Below are 17,836 nucleotides of genomic sequence, written 5' to 3' on the forward strand. Positions count from 1 at the left end.
TGTTAGCGAAGGTTGATGGTGACGTTTTGAGGTTGTGTGCGGACGGAACGGAAATGTGCCATCACATTCTCCAACGTGTGGATACACTCTTTCACACACACAGTTTGTCCTCTCAGACATACTTTAGTCCTCCACCCTACCACCCCCTCACCAGGGTGTTTACTCTCTTCACTACAGCACTCGCTTTTTGCCCCTTCCCTAACTCTCATCCTATGAGTAACTAACCAAGGGAAGGTGGAGGAGGTGGAAGACACCAATGGGTGTGTCCATCCCGCCAAATTGTGGCTTATGCTTCTTCAATTTCCCCCTGTCAGCCAAGAGTTTCTGAGGGACTTTTCCAGCTATTTTGCTGGTTTTTCATGGGAAAAAAAATCACATCATACGCCTGTTTGTTTGATTGATTAAGATCTCATTTTGATCCCCTGTCAGCTGTAGTCAACCTGCTCTGATGAATGAGCTGTTATGGACTTGTTACTGCTCTCTAAAAAGGCGAGTGAGTTGTGTTTAAGGTATGCAAGGGGGGGTCATCAAACAAGTGAACACACTCATTCACAAGTTCCTGATAAATGGGGAAGTGAGGGAGGAAGGAGCGAAAGCATGGCTTGTGTCATTTCCTCCAAATGGAGAAAGTCTTGACAACAAATCCAGAAACCACAAAATCGCATGATAGGCGTTTCCCTTGCCCAGAACGGAAGTGGGAGGCATTCTCCTTTGCCTACCTTTTCCGAGATGGTTTTTCCCTCCGGAGGTTGGTCAGCAAAACAGCACAAGAACAGCTGGGCCAGTTGTATTGAGAAGTAGGAGAAAAAAGCCAGGTACCGTACAATGTCGGAGGCAATACCCTGCAAAGAGGAACAAAAAAACACTGAAACACTCAATATTTAGTCAAGACGAGTGGGATGTTATAGCTTTTAGGGTGTTTCACATTAAAAAAAAATTTTACAAAGCAAATCAAAAAGACGTTCTAATTAGAACCAAAAATGTATAGTGTGCTTAAGCACATAACTTAGTCTTTTAGAATGTACCTGTATGTCATCCAAAAGTCCTCTGATAGAGATTTACTCACAAACAAATATTGAAGGAAGAAATTGCCATTTGAAAGTTAGTTTTTGATTCATATAACAAACAAATTGTTGACAAATGTCATGTGGCTTGAACTACAAAACATTTTGTGCATTGTGTGCCATAGAGGAATGCAAAGATGGCATCGAAGCGTTGAAGTTTCCTTAAGAAGTGTTTTTGCTTTTTTCTTATCAAGAGTTTTTACAAGGAAAAAAGTGATTTGTCACATTTGTTCTGGTTTGATACCCGTTTGTTTAGCTGTTTCCTGTGAAATAACGTCACGATTTCATACAAGGAAAAAAGTTATTGCTTTGATGTCACTTTTGTTCTGGTTTGCCCGCTTTTCTTTTGCTGTTTCCCGTGATATAATGATCACGGGAAACTGGATTCCCAAATTCCCGATTTTCGGAATCCACAATATCAACATCGCCATTGTTTTTTTCAACAACTTTCATTTTGTGAAAACACCAGAATGGTCACTTTGGCAAGAAAAGGTCAGATGTATTTGACATGGTTTGTACAAGACAAATGTATATTGAATAAACCATGTAAAAATGGTGTTAGATGTGATAAGGGAAGGAGATGGCTGATATTTGATGATGCAATAATAGGAGTAGATGGAGGCAAATGGTGGGAAATCAGAAGAACAGCCAAACGTCTTTGTATTGAAATACATTTCAATTGCGTGAAAATGCACAGAATTTAAAAGTGTTAAGTTTTCACCGCGAGCAACACTTGCTTGAGTTATTTCATGGCTTTCACAATTAGTTTGGATATCCCACCACTTCCTGTGGTGCCCTGCATCATTTATCTTCATTGTGGCTTTGTGTGTAGTTTCACAACAGATTCATTATATGGCTTCGTCCTTGCTTACACGTTGTAGGGTGGGCGTTTGGCAGCAGGCTCACAGACACAGTAAAGAGTATTTTGGACCTTTAATCTAAATCAGAGTGCAAACCAGAAGCTTTTAATAGTGTACTATGTGTATATTATACAAAAAGTTGCAATAGTTAAAGTCCCCTCTCAGCCACGCCAAGGGGGCCATATCTGTAAATAGGGAGATTTTGGCTTCACAAAGCAGGAAATGTACTTATAATCAAAGCAGCAGCTGCGATATTAAGCTCACAGACTTTTGTGAAATGTAGGACCCGCATGTTATTCTTAACGTACAGAAATTGTGGTTTCTGGCAGAGGCATTGTTTACCCTTGGATCATCGCCTCTGCCACAGCCAGGCTGTTGTGCAAATGTGTGTGTGTGCATAAAAGCAATGGCGAAAGCTCCAAGGATTTTTCCCTGAAAAGTGTATGAATCGGCCAAAAGGGTCCGGCCACACAGTGAAAAACAGGGTCAGGATGGGACAAATGTAGGTCACACCAGTAGGAATGGATAAATGGTTCACAAACATGAACTCTGTCAACCTGAAGCCATCAATGCTACACTCTGAATTACAGTGTCTAAAAAAAAAAACACACTGAGAAATGTCAGTGTTGCGTGAGTTATGCAATTCTCTTTTTTGTCTTTTACTGTAGGAATAAATAACTTTTACTATTTTGATGGTTATTTGGTGTGCCAAGTCCAAACACTGAATTCTAAGAACTCCTCTGTGCCTCGGACTTAACAGCAGTAGTCTTTTTTTTTTTTTTACTTTGTTTAAGGTTAGTGGGGACTCTGATGTTCCATTTCAAAAGTTCCCAAATTTTGTTTCATAGTATACCCACTGACGCATCATTTCCATGTCAGTTTACCCTTCTCCATTTCGTTTCCCTTTCATCGTCTTTTCTTTTTAGATGGCTGGTAAACTTCCTGAAATGGCACCAGTTATGCTAAACTGGATTAATAGAGTCAACTACTGTTAGTAATTTTACATATATATGCTTAATATGACTTATGGAAGCCAAAAGGTTATGCTGAAAACACATGACGGCGCAAAACTGTACGTTAGCTCCACTGCTAGACACACAGTCACCCGTTTTATGATAAACATAACATGGAGATGCTTTATATGGTCCCAAAGGGACACGAGAGGGTTTAGTTCAGTGGTTCCCGACCTTTTTTGGGTCCTGACCTCATTTTAGAGGCCCCATATTAGGCCGGGCTACCGGACTCAAAACGCCACTCATTTAGTTTTTTCTTGTTGTTCTTGTTGTTGTTGTGTACATTAGTTATCATCTCTACTCCTCTGTTATTCATGAACAGATGGGGCTGAAATTTGGTAGTTATAATCTATGGATGTGTACGCATCGACGCTCGGAGTCAGATTTTCCATTTGGGCCCCCAAAAGAATAAAAAAAAAATGAGGTCGATTTCTCATTTATTTGCCGAGTCATTTCACGGAATTCTCGGGAACGTGGTACATGCTATTTGGCGCGGAGACGTTCCACGGGCCCGGCTGTAGTTCATCATAACTTGTTTTCTCCTAGAATTAGCTTTTGATCATGTTTATTAAAGTATAAAGTAGCCAGGATTAGTAAGATATTTTTATACTGCATTTTATTTGAACTAGATTTATATTCGAGCATTTTTAAGCATAGAATACAGTTGTTTGCTATTTATTGTGTGTGAAGTGCTCATTTGAAAAAGAATAAACATTTAAAAAATTTAAAAAAACATTTCAAATCGGTAGGTTTGTTTTAATTTTTTTTATTTCAGGCGACCCCCTTTTTCTTACACTCTTATAATGAATGGGTGATTTTATTCTTTGATTCAGGTTTGTTATAAACATATTTGCTTTTGCAGCTTTGTGCATTTACACAAAATCACAATTTATTTTATAGCCACATTTTAGATGGAATACAGCATTGGCGTAAAAAGCGGTTGTGATTATAGAAATGCATCAATGTATGAAATTATGATCAGTTTTTATAAATCATTGAATTTTTTGTAGGATTTAAAAAGATGATCATACAAACAAATATTAATAATGTCAGTGATTGTTGCTGTGGTCATTGAGCAAGGCAAGCTAGTAACTCCTGTTTATTGACTTTGTGGCTAACCAGTTTTAGCTTCATATCAACAAACACATGAGGGAGCTATCAGTGATTTCTGCCTCGTGTTGCCAAAGACGCAAACATTTCTAGGTAAAATATTCCTTCCAAACAAGGTACAAATATAACTCTGGTGTAAAAATAAAGCTTTTTACTGTATCGAGTCAAACGTTTTGCTTGATGTTTACATTACATGTCGCTTCGCCACTTCAACAAATCAGCAGCACAGCTTTTTATGACACTCAATGAGAGTTTCTAAGAACTTGGAGCAGACGCTGTGGCTAAAACGCACTAAAACATTTAAAGTGCCGAACAGTTAAAGGTCGGTCGTAGTATACGAGGCAGCCACGTGCACGTGTGTTCTCGTACCGGATGGAAAGGCCTCCAAGTCATTTTTGTGTATTTTTGTTGTCCTTTCACATGGTCTTTCAAAATGTATATATTCTGTAGTCATCTTGTGTGGGTATTTTTGTGTATTTTTCTCTCATTTTGTGCATTTATATTGTTGTTTTGTGTTTGTGAAGTGATTTTTGTTTCATTGTTTATTTTTGTTTGTTAAATTTCTGTGTTTGTGGACTCATTTTTGTGTATTTCTGTTGTTGTTTTGTATGTTTTTTAGAAAAAAAAAATGTTTGTGTATATCTGCAATCATCTTGTGTGAGTAACTGTGTCTATTTTTCTCTAAAGCTGTATATTTATATTGTTGTTTTGTTTGTGAAGTCATTTTAAGTAATTTCAACATTATTGTGCTATGTATGCATAAAATACAAAATATGTAAGAAACCAACCATATCCAAGCAATAAGGGATACATATCAGTCCCAAAAGGATCTTAACTTTAAAGTCCAATTTTGTGTCCAATTTCTATTTAATTAAGGGAAATATTACGTCATAATTTGAGGAATATTGAAGGATTTTGTAAAAATTATGATTTTTCTTTTTTTTTTTTCCAACAATTTAACATTTAAAATGACTGCAATCATGCCACATAATCACCGGGAAAACTGTGAGCACCTGCAAATATTGTTGAGTTTCATTTACACAATAATTCACAATTTCGCCGTCATTTTCACGTTCTCCCGTTGGCCAAATTGGACGCTACAAAGGGCCGGATTTGGCCCCTGTGGCCATGAGTTTGACACGTGGTCTAAAGTGTGAATGATTTTGCATTATGGTTGGTACGATGGATGCTTAGATTTCCATCTGGCAGTGTTTTACAGTCATGTACGGCTGTAAACATAACGCTGTTGCTCCTCTGGTTTGACTCTAGGCTGCTACGGCTCGCCAGCGTTTATCCCAGACCCATCATTACGGTAGGAACTATAAAACACTGATATGAATGTGTGAGTGTGTTTTTTTTTTTTTTCTTTTAGAAATGCAAATGCGACGGCCCCAATGGCTGCATGTGACTTACTAAATCCAAGCTTTACTCCATAAACAATGATCCCAATGTGTGACGGCCAGACACAGGGAGAAGAAAAACAACTAAACACACATTGGCTTGACCAGAATTGGTAGTGTCATCCTCCGACACTTAGTGTTAACTTTAGGTTACCTTGGTTAAAGCTGGGGATAAAATAGAAACTGTGTGCTGACACAGGGATATATCTGCTGCTGTGCTGATGTCGTCCGTCTAGACTTTGGGCTGGAAGTGTGATTAGATATCTCTGCACTGTGTTTTTACACAAAGGGTTACTGAGTTCAACATGGACACACAAACAGCTGCGATAAACCCAATCTTAAGACTGATTCGGTTGATGTGGATCGTTTACTTATCTTTAGTAATCCACAAAGCTGTTTACATGCAAGTGTTCTGCTTCATATACTACTTAAATGTTAAAATTATTAACGCAAATTGTCCTTTAATTCAGTTTTATTGATTTCAGTGAGTTTTTTTTATCCCAGGCTTGTAGGTGTTGCTGTCAGTGTTAGGGTCGATTATAATTACATATCTGATTATTAATGACAATTATGACATAATTGTAATTGGGATTGAAAAAAATATGGTGCCATTGTAATCGTAATTGAGTTCAGATAACAAAATATACAAAAATATGAATACCAATGTTTTTTTTTTTGTTAAGCCTAACAAGGTAACAAAGAAATGAGAAACAAATTAAATGATAGATACAATTTTTTGTGTGTATTTTACATCTGATTTAAGACTGATCGTTATCATAAGAGATGCTAACAGAAATCTAACACAAAATGAAGGCTACGGTTATTTATTAAAGGCTCAGTAATTGTGATAAATTTAACGTTAACTTTAGTAACTGAGAACATAATTATAATTGACTTAGAGGAAAAAAAAATTATGATTTTAATTGGAAAAAATGTTGGTCACCGTAATTGCAATTCAACATTGATGATTGAAGACGTAATTGTAATTGAGCAATGTAATTGACCCCGACCCTGGTTGTCTTCCTGTGCACCTTTTGTATCGTCATGCAGTTTATTTATTTTGCTGTGTCTGATTGTATGTTGCTAAGCCCTGTGAGGGACTATATATATATATATATATATATATATATATATAGTAATGAGCTATTATTTATTGGATGACTTATGAACTGATTGTCCATCTACTCACCTCGTCCATAGCGAGTTGGATCTTTGCTCTGAGAGGAACCAGAGAGCAAATCACGGCCAAGACCCAGAACAGGAAGAGGAAGATGGAGGAGCGACATCCTCTTATTCGTTCCAGCTGGATGATGCATAAGGCCAGGATCTGCACACACACACACACACACACACACACACACACACACACACACACACACACACACACACACACACACACACACACACACACACACAAACACAACCCATACACACAAAGCAACAGAAGAAGAAAAAAACCCCAAATGGTTACATGAATAATTTAATTCTTTCCAAATACAAATACAATTTCTAGAGCTTATATTATTTGACATTACAGCACCACAACAGACTTGCATCTTCACGCCTTAATCTGGCCGAAAGAACAAGATCCGACGTGGCCCGAGTGAACACGACCCTAAAGAAGCCATTGTTTCTTTAAGCCTGAAACCGTTTCAACCCGACACATCCGTGCGCGTGCATATTCATCCGATGCAAGTTGCTTTAATATCAGCTTTATTTACTGGTCCCTCGTTCTGAATACAACTATAAACATGACAAGAAACTTCATGTGTTGCTACAGATGGTACGTGTGTCTTTCTCGTGCTAAACAAAACACATCACCTGACCATTTATTTACAGCACAGCGTCCGAACCAGGCCTGAGCCCATGGTATAATGATCAAAACCCGATGAGTTCGGGCAAAAACCTTAAGCATCTGATTTAAACTGAAATAAGCATCATCCAGAGCAGGTCCTAGCATTTAATCGGCCCCCAGTTTGTGAAACAGAGATTGCTAATCAATCAATTGATCTATGAACTGTTGAATTATGGGTACCTGTCAATCATTCCCATAAAACCTGTTAGCTAACGTCACACTTCGGGACTTTGGAGTCCAACTGCTTCAACTTGTTTATGCTTCAAAAACACCAGCCACAGCTTATGATGGTGGTTTATTTCATTTTTACATCTGACATTTATTATTAAACTTATTAGGGTTAAAGACGGGTCAATTTCATTCTCCTGAGATGAGGCCGAGGACTCCTTTTAGTGGCACCAGCCACTGCATTTTATAACTGATAAGTATCCTAGCACAGTGGTTCCCAAACTGGGGTTTCTCATTCATCAATAATAATTTATGGCACAACTCTTTATACCAAAAGGTGAAGTTCAAATTCTAAAACGAGCAAAACATAATGAATAAAAATGACTAAATTCAAGGTTAATGTTGGACGAGACACAAGAAAAAGTTTAGACGAGCCTTCAGACACAAATAAATGTATAACATGAGCTAAAGCCCGTAGCTCATGTTATACATAAGGGGTTCTTGCGATAAGAAATAAATGCTGAGAGGTACATGAGGCAATAACTGCCCTAGCACGTCCCTTAGTTCAGTGTTTAATGGAGCATTGCTTTGCTGCTACAGATTTTCCTCTTTTGAAGCTTCTGTCCAGTTGTTGCTACTCCACTGGGATTCACGTGACAGTAAAACCATGCTGTGTTTTCAACCAAGCACAGGCAACATCATCTGATTAAATACAGATGAAGTGGTTTTTACTAAAGACTGAGGGACTGTGGGAATTCCCTGGCTGTGGGCGCAGATGTTGTTGGGTTGACTCAATGAAAGAAAACGACACATGTACGAGAACGCCACATCCGCCGCTTATATAACTTGGCTTGTACATTTTGTTAAAACTAGTGCTTTCTCAAAAAATGAGTGATTCATTGTCTGTCCTCACACAGCAAATTGTCCAAGTGATATGTACGTTTTTCATGAAGGGCATGAAGGGAAAAAAGTTGATTTAAGTTTCATAATGAAGACCACATTGGTTGCTCTGGGATTGGCTGCAGTGCTGTCCTGTCATAAACTACTAGTGGTCAGGTAATTTGGCTTTTTGGATCAACAACCGTCCTTATGGGCACAGATTGTACACAGTGGTGGTCAAGCGGCTGCAAATCGTAATTTTCCTGCTTGACCCGGGCCACATGTTGTTTATCTGTCTGTTTTCAGTGATGTTACGTGTATATATAATATGTTTCTCTACACTTTTGATGCCCATGGAATGATAAATAGAAATAGACGGGGAGTGTTCTCATACCTATAGGGAATGTAGAGACTCCTGTCCACCTGACGTAAGTGATTTTAGGATGTTGAAGCCAAAGATAAATGTAGAGAGGATGTGAACACAAAGACAACATGCAGACTCAAAGATCATTTATGTTCAAGATGTTTATAGAGCGAGTTGATCAAACATCTAGAGATCTAGATTTATAGGATACGTGATACTGTATGGAGTAAATTTATTTGATATTCGCTCATTTTTTTGTTGTAAGGTGACCTTGAGAGGTTTTGATTGGATATTATAAAATCGATTATTATTATACAAGAAGTAAAACTGAATGAGAAGATAAATGCACAAAATGAGGAACATGGACCACGAGTTTGACAAAAAATGGTTTATAAAAGAAATGGACAGCACATGAATATTCTGACAGCGTTGACTATGCAGCGGCTGTTGATTATATGTATATTGGGAGTCGGGACCTGTTTTTGTTAAGGGGGTTTACTGGATGGGGGGGGAGTGTGTTTTGCAGTGCGGGTGAGGGACGGTTGATGCAGATTGTCCCGGGGCTGCAGTCCGGCGTGGCGTGTTTGCATTCATGGGTCCCACGTGTGTTCATTGGAATGCACTGTACCAATCAAAAAAACTGATATTGTGTGCTGCAAAGTCAGCGCTGATTGTTGTGATTGACATTCGGGCCATTTGTGTCCTTTTAAAACGGCAGTTGTGAACATTTGTACACAAGACGGACTAAAACTAAAACCCTTTGCCTCTTTGTTATTTCATTACTGTTTTTTTTTGTTTTTGTTTTGTGTTTTTGTGTGTCTTTTTGTATATTAATTATGGTGTGTTGTTTGTACTGTATTTGTTTTGAAGGATTCTAAAGTGAAAAAATAAAGTAATTAAAAATATATTGACTGCAGTTAACTGACCACAGTAGGTCCCAGATGTAGGATCCTCTAAGCAGGAACACAGTGTTCCTGATTGTTGGTACTTTTTGCTCCTAAACACTGGGCTGCGTCTGCCCCAACTTGAACTCAAAGCCACTCATGGCTCAATGTATAGGATGCTGTAAAATTCAATATCACAGCTAACCCTCAACCCATCTGTTTGCACAAGTCAGTGGGTGGAACTATAGCTCCATCGCACAGGATGAATGAAAACCATACGTTGTAATTACACGGGAAGTGTGCAGTGCATGGGAAAGAACTAGCAGCTGCACGTCATGCTATTACTGAATTTAGTCGGTGTTGTGTGTATTTTTCATCAGTGTCCGCTGTGATCCGTTTGCCAGCGGACTGATTTGGGAGTTCCTATGCATTAAACTTGAGTCAAAGCTGGTGTTCCCAGTGTTCCCATGGACTGGTGGTGGTATGTGGCTACGGCTAACATAGAGTAAATTACATCCTTTTATAAAGATAAGTCCGCCAAGTGGATTAGATGATGGAGATGTGCTCCTATTGGTAGCTGTTTGTTGTCTGGCCTTTAAAAAAAAAAGATGTGATCTTAAAATAAGAGACCTTTTTTGAGACAAATCCCTCAATATGAGTGTATTTTAACACAAGTGCATGCTGCTATTTACTCAGGAGTCTGAGAAGACCACAGGTGGGTAAAGCAGCCTGACTGACTGAGACTGAGCAGGACTGTGAGGACGCTTTGTGAGTAACTCCACCTGGCCCACTGGCTCATTTCACTCCTTTATTGTATAAATACATTTGCATTGAATAGCATTTTAAACTTTGCCATGCCACCCATGTTGCTCTCCACTCCTCGCCTCTTGTCGAGCCTATACTCATACACACTAAGTTTCAACTCAAAAGTAGAGGAAACAAGTTAAACTGATGCTGTGGGAAACATTTAGCCATGTTTCCATCAACATAATCTCTCTGATTACATCCCACCCTGTGTTTTCTATAAATAAAGCACAGCGACTCACCCAACACCCTACGTCTCTAAGAGGCCATAATGGTTTGCTTTCAAATGTGGAGGAAAATAGACAAACAACAAAGATTACAGATCTCTCACATTTCAGTTCCATGTCCCAAGGAAACTCAGATCTAAAGGACCCCCAAGAAGACACAAGCACACAAACTTCTTGTTCTCCTACATATTGAACCTTTAATGTTGCCAGCTTGGTCCAATTCAGAATAACTAAATCAGCTGTACATATATTCAAACAGATGATTGAAAGTGATGGAACAAGGTCGCACACTGGCCGATATGGACCAAAATCTCAATAGTTTTAATTCAAATAAGGGTCTCAAACGAAAGACAATTCTGGATGAAATTTGCAGATAAAAAAATTGTCACACGGTCACATTTATTAACAAACAACTGTACAATATATATCCATTCTTTAACCTTTATGTTCATAGTGAAATTCCTTGTATTGTTTTGAACCTGTACTTGTCAAATAAAGCTTTTCTAATTTTGAATATGTGCCACTTTTGGCTTTTTCTCCTCTAAGGGACAGCATGTGTGAGTGAGTTTTGTAGTGTGGCTTGTTTAGTGGTAGATCTATGTTAAGACACAATCAGTAATCAATCTAACTGTGCTTTATATGCTGTTCTGAGAAGTAAAGAAAACAACGACTCCTAAAATGAGTATTTTGATACAATATAGGCTAAGTTGTCATTTTCTATGTCTTCAAAATGAAAACTCGATATATCTTGAATGTCAATATATCGCCCAGCCCTATCACACACTGACTTTACTTGAACTGAAGCACACACTTTGGTTGGTTGGTTGTGTTGGGGAAGTAAGACATGCTAATCATAGGATCTGAACCATGCTTGTCCAAACCTGATCCCTTAAGGCCATAAATGCAGCAGGCTTTAGACGCTTCCCTGCTATCATCATACAGCTGAGCACAAAGCCTGGTTACGTAGAGAAACGTCTAAAGCCAACTGAATCTGTGGTGGATTTGGACAGCCTTTCTTTAAGCTTAGTTAGTAATAGCTTTATCCCTCTAATATAAAGCGGTCTTCTTCCTGAAAGCTGCGGCACATCGTGTGTCTTGGGAAATTGTACTTAAACTAAATTTAATTGGAAAAAATAAATTATGCACCTCATGGCCAGAGGGGGCAGTAGGTAGCACAATAATAAATTGGCAGATCACGTAAGAGTGACGATAAAGAGGAGAGGAGTTAGAATGCAACATCTAAAGTTGCGCTGCTATTAAAATTAATTTAGTCATTTACTGTATTTGTCATTTATGCTAAGCTCTCACAGCATGTTAATTCCGCCCACATGTATCTGATTTTTCTTATGTAAATGTGAACAGTACAATTCCGATTTTTTCAAATTCGACGCAGGCTACTTTCACATGTGGATATAAATTCGATAGGTATTTAATATTTTGCAATGCGACTGGTGTCTGAACTGCAAGGTCGCATTCTATCCGACGTTTACGTCATCAAAATGTGATAACGTTATAATTCTGCATCCTAGATGGAGGGGTGGGGTGTAAGTAGAAAAGTTGATGGGGAAAAAAGAGCGAGTTCGTGTCGCAGAATTTTTTTTTTGTTTTCAATTGTAGAAAATATTATTAAAAAAAATTCTATGTAAAAAAAATCAACTCTGATGTGGATTGGAAGCCACGTGTTGCTTAGATAATATAAGGCTTTCTGGTAAATACAATATACACCCACTTAAATAACCAAATACAGACTCTTTAAACCCATAACTTGGTAATAAATAAATAAATAAATATTTGCGCCATGTCGGTTCTTGTGTCTTGGTTGAAAAATTAAGTAAAAATGCTACAGCTAATATAATTTAATTTTATTCATGCTATACACATTTTGTACTTCACACTGACCGAACATCTAATGGTAAGCGATGCCCTCACGTTTTTGCACAGCGCTCTTTTTGAGTGACCGTCAAATAAAGGCCATGTAGACAGAACTCTGTTATATTTGCGTTTGCTGCAACCCTATGAATCCTGATCCCCGTGATGAGGCTTTGCACCGGAGTGCCTGGCCAACGCACCCTTTGTTGAGCATATATATGATTTCAGACAGTTTTTCACGTGTGTGTGTGAGCCTGGCGGCAGAAATGTTTCCCAAACCTTCCTGTAACAAGAAGCCATTCAGAAAGCTGTGAGAATAACTGTTTGAACCACAATAAACTAAAACTACATTTATCTACTATTGATTAACACACAATTATTTAAATACAACATTTACTTGAGTAGATATTAGATTTTCCATTTTAGATTTTCCTTTCTAGTAGTATTGTATAGTCAATTGTTTGTAATTCACACTTTATTTCAAGTTTTATACATAAGGCTGACATTACGCTGTCATTATCTATCATTAGCATGACTAAGGTGTTACTAAGCTGTCATTAAGTGTTGTTTGCTAAATTATGACACCCTTGGAGCTATGTTGGAATTTTTATGGGTTAGGTGGAGAGATCTAGTGGGGTTAGGTAGGGTTAGGAGTTAGGTTTGTGGTTTTTTTCTCTCGATGAAACACCCTGAACGGTTCTGGACCTTTGGAGCATCTAATTCGGCCCGCAGGAGATGAAACTCAACAATATTTACAGGGGCTCACATGATTTTTAATGTTAAATTGTTGAAAAAACAAAATTCTAACTAAACCCTACAATTGTCCCCAAATTATTACATAATATTTCCCTGAATTAAATATAAATTGGTCAGAAAAACTAGGAAATTTAAAGCGAAGATCCTGTTAGGATTGATATCTATCACTTATTGTTTCAAAATGATCAGTTTCTTACATATTTTGTACTATATGTACATGTACAAGTGCAAATTAGGGCACAATAATGTTAAAAATACTTGTTTTACTGCATAAAATCTGTGGCCCACATGGGATCAAACTGCTCAGTATTTGGCCCCTGAACTAAAATGAATTTGACGTCCCTGGGTTAGGGTAACAAAGGGTTGGGTTAGGGTAACTAATGACATTTAATGACAGCCTTTATGACACCTTGTTCACGCTAATGACAGGTGCATAATGTCAGCCTTATGTATAAAACTTCAAGTAAAGTGTTACACTGTAAAGTTTCCCTAAAACATATTTTTAAAAGTTGCAGCTTTTCCTTCTTTAATCAAAGATCTGTCTTTGGTTGATAAAAATAAAAAGTGTTTACCACAGTCATGCTTCGTATGATGGGGCTGAGTAGAAAGACCATGTGCTGCTCAATCTCCTGGCTCCTCTCCAGCAGAATGTAGAAGAACTCCACAAAGCCAAAGGAGGCCAGGAGGAATCCAAGCACCTGTAGGAGGAGGGAATGTAGTATTTTCTCAATCTCTTTTGTCAAAACAGTAACAAAGAAAGACGAATTTAAGGTTTTCTTTGCCACGTGAGGCGTGTGATGTCCTACCATCTTGGTTGTGCAGAGGGATGACATTAGAATGCGTCCACGGTCGTGGCAGTAAAGGTGAAGGCAGTAGAAGGGCGCCAACAACCACAGGTAGATACAGGGGACCCACACCAGCACTGTGTTCTGGAAACACTGGGTTAGGTCTGGGTTGGCGGTGTACCATGTTCGGTTCCAGTCCTTCAACACACACACACACACACACACACACACACACACACACACACACACACACACACACACACACACACACACACACACGCACACACACACACACACACACACACACACACACACACACACACACACACACACAAAAGAAAAGCCAAAAGTTCACATCAAGAGTTGCCAAAAGAAGTGAAGTCTACTTGCCAGGTTCTATTCATCATGGGACCTGGGGATAAGTCCAGGGAATTCACACTTGGTAGAAATACTGCTTTTCATACATGGAGCTGGAGCTGAGTGAAACCACAGTTGGTCAACACAAACTGTGCCCAGTGCTAATAGAGTGTGAACTGCCAGAGCTCCGCTGACTCCAAAAACGCTGACTCAGAGTCGTAACTCAACACAATATGCTTCCTAATTCCAGAATAACAATGTAGGTGTGAACATATTAAAACTATACTGCCATTGGGTTGTAGCTAATGAAGCATACAAACAATAAAAATCATGCAGACGAGGTGTGGAAGACAAAATCTGCCAAGTTATGTAAGAATAGCTAAGCCAGGCTAGGAGGTCCACTGTTTGAGCTAACCAGCACGTTGTTGTTGGTGTCCCGCCTACAGTATCAAGTTCATCACCTCGCTGGCCTAATAAGGGACATAGTGTCTGGCTGCACATGTGCAGTCACCGCAGGAAGTGGTGAAAACCTCCTTGGATGGTGGAGCAGTCTGGCTGTACTGGTAGACTCCCAGCTGGGTTCAGGCAGAGCCATCACAATTTGCGGCAGCTGCATGCTCATTATGTAACAACGGCTTGCCCACAAAGCTGAAGGTGATCCAAGGCTGGTGAGCAGATACAGTAGATGCTACAGTTGATATGACATTGGGATGCCGCAGGTTTACAAGATGTAACAATGATAACTATATTTTCATTTGCAGAGTTGTTGTAATGAACAAAAGTGTATTTATTCTAATAGTTAAACCATTTTGCACAATAAAAAAAAAAATGGTTACCACTGTTAACATTTATGTACTTTTGTGTAATATACAGTAAATCACTATGTGGAATACCCTTGGCATTATACTATTCTATTTGTTTATGTAGTATTGGTTTTATTGTATTATTGTTTTGTTTTTGTCCCTGGTGCTTTTATTCATATATTTATTCTTGCACATTTTCATGTGAAACCTTTTGCACTCATTCTGTTATTGATGACTCTGCGTTATGTGTCTGTATGTTGGACTTTAGAAACTGTAATGCTCTATAGGGATAAATAAATATATCTGTATATGCATTTAGACTACCTAATGCAAACTGTTGTGAGATTCTGAGCTAAATTTTGTGACATTTCATAAAAAATGTAGTGAGATTTTGTGCCAAATTTCATGAGATTTTGAGGCATTCCAGCCAAAATTGTGTAAATGTGCTGTAAATTCTTGATCTTCTCCCAAAACAAACATATGACCAGTGGTTTCAAACTCATTTTAGTTTTTTTCAGGAAAAATGCATAATTCCATCCTTAATGTGCTGTAGTTTCACCAGTTCCACAAGGCTGTAGGCTAGATTTATTTTATGTGTTTATATCTGGCACTAAACTTTGGGCTAGTTTTCCCAATAATTACGGGGTTCCGCGTGCTTTGGGTTTAAATCACCTCAAACAGCAGTGCACACATGGGACACTTACAGCATCATGAATGTATGCATTTAATTAAAAGGCTCTACATGGATTCAAATCTAAAATAAATGATTGTACGAGGCAGTCCAAGGCAAGGCCGATGATTACAAGCATGCATGCCAAAGGCTTGGTCAACGGTAAGCTGCTCCAGATCAACCCTCCACTCTAACTGAACTGAGCTAGAATCAGAATCATTAAACACGGGACGTGATGTTAAACAGTCCTTTGTGCCAAAAAATGGTAGTAACATGAGGTTTACCATTTGAGAGTGGCATGGGAGCTGTGTCTCAGATATGGGAAGAATATATATCATCAGTAGTGTTCCTTTGAATCAGAGGGTGTTTCGGCCTTTTAAACACTAGACAGCCTCATCAAAGGTGGCCAGCTACAGGGTTATCAAGCCTGAGCTTGCATCCCATAACTGTTTCCCACTCTCTCCTATCTGCTGCTCTAGGCCACCTCACACTCGGTCTGTGACCCATGTTCTTCTTTCTCCCTAGGAATGGTAAAAGTCAAGTTATCTTATCTACCTTCCCTCAGCTTGAGTAAATGAAGGTTAAATGGTCCCAGAAGTGTTGAGGATTAGAAACTGAGCATGATGTAGTTCATCATGTGAAACATTGAAACTATAGACTGTAGCACCGCATGATTGTAAACTCCTTGAACTTGTACATAGTCTGCCCTGACCCATAGTCATGGTGACTGATGTGGATTCTGGACCAGACTCTAATACATTACTGAAGCCATAAGTACTTTGCACCATTGATCATTGTTTTCTGTGGTTCACTAAAGTGGTTTCGAGGATGAATATTTCTAGTAGGACACAGTTTTCACGGACCCTTCTTAGACCTGTATGCGGTTGGCTGCTGGAAGTTCTACAGAACAGTTTTTTTTTAGAAGAACCTGTCAGCTCTGCTTTGTGCACTTTCTTGTGCCTTTTGCTCGGTTCTCATTCTGTTTCTCACCTCTGTATAAAGCAGTTGCGTTGAAGTTGGATGCCAACAGTTGCCTATTTTTACCTGACAAACACATCAATGTGAAACGGACACATTTTACTGCAGAGCAAGTCTGGGGAATGTCCCTTTATACACACTACTGACTTGATAATCACAGTTCTGTTATAAAGTATCCCCACTGGTCATAAATTAACTTTTGCACTCTATCTTTCAAGAGTTTTAAAACATAAATGTTTTCATTTTCTGGAAAGTAAGAACCTTTTCATGTTTATTTAAAGAAAAGGAAACTTAATACATTACTCTACCTAAAGCAGTCACTTCCAAAACTTTCCCTGTTTTTGGGTCAAATTTTTTTTTGTCAAACTTGAATTCACATCATCACCCAAATACTGAGACCAGTGAGTATCTGTAAAGTGAGCTTATTTTCTGATGACACTTTCTGATGATACAAAAACATTTTGCATGACAATGGGACTGCACAAGAGAAACAACATTTACTTTCACTTTCTTTGAGGGCTGGACGATGCAGGAGAAACAACAACAAAAAAAATCTGTAACGAGAACCAGAAACAAAAAAACAAAAGAAAAAGAGGGAGGACGAAGTGGGAAAGGAGTAAACTTTGTAGTGACTGTTGTGAAGCTGAACTGAAGCAATTCAAAAATCTTCAAGTTCAAGTTGTGTTTAAACACGTGAGTGTTTAAAAGAGCATTCAACAGTAACAGGATGACACATTCCCACCTTACCGGATCTCAATTATGCTGAATCAGAGTAAATGAACTGCTGACATGCATCAGAGGTAAACGTCACCTATTCTGGCTTGTATTAGCTTAAATGGCTAATGCACAGGGCTGCAGTAGATAATCTGATCTTTTCTGCAAAGGGAGATTTACTGCAAAATAACTCATGTTTTTACTCATTGGGCTTCAATTGTTTCTAAAGTTCTAGGGTTTTTTGTATTTGGCATCAAAATTAGCTACAGAGATTAC

At 38.6% G+C, this 17,836-nt stretch overlaps 1 protein-coding gene across 1 annotated transcript in view; it reads right to left on the reverse strand.

Annotated features, from left to right (window-relative positions):
- Positions 1 to 17,836, reverse strand: part of abcc6a (ATP-binding cassette, sub-family C (CFTR/MRP), member 6a) — a 37,806-nt gene that overhangs the window by 19,309 nt on the left and 661 nt on the right. Inside the window, exons 2-5 of the mRNA XM_028443785.1 lie at positions 14,060 to 14,236; positions 13,826 to 13,951; positions 6,637 to 6,774; positions 720 to 842 (exon numbers count right to left, since the gene is read on the reverse strand). Coding sequence (XP_028299586.1) covers positions 720 to 842; positions 6,637 to 6,774; positions 13,826 to 13,951; positions 14,060 to 14,236 — 564 coding nt within the window. The remainder of the gene's footprint in view (positions 1 to 719; positions 843 to 6,636; positions 6,775 to 13,825; positions 13,952 to 14,059; positions 14,237 to 17,836) is intronic.

Source organism: Gouania willdenowi, chromosome 1 (genome assembly GCF_900634775.1).
Source record: "Gouania willdenowi chromosome 1, fGouWil2.1, whole genome shotgun sequence".
Classification (NCBI taxonomy): Eukaryota; Metazoa; Chordata; class Actinopteri; order Blenniiformes; family Gobiesocidae; genus Gouania; species Gouania willdenowi.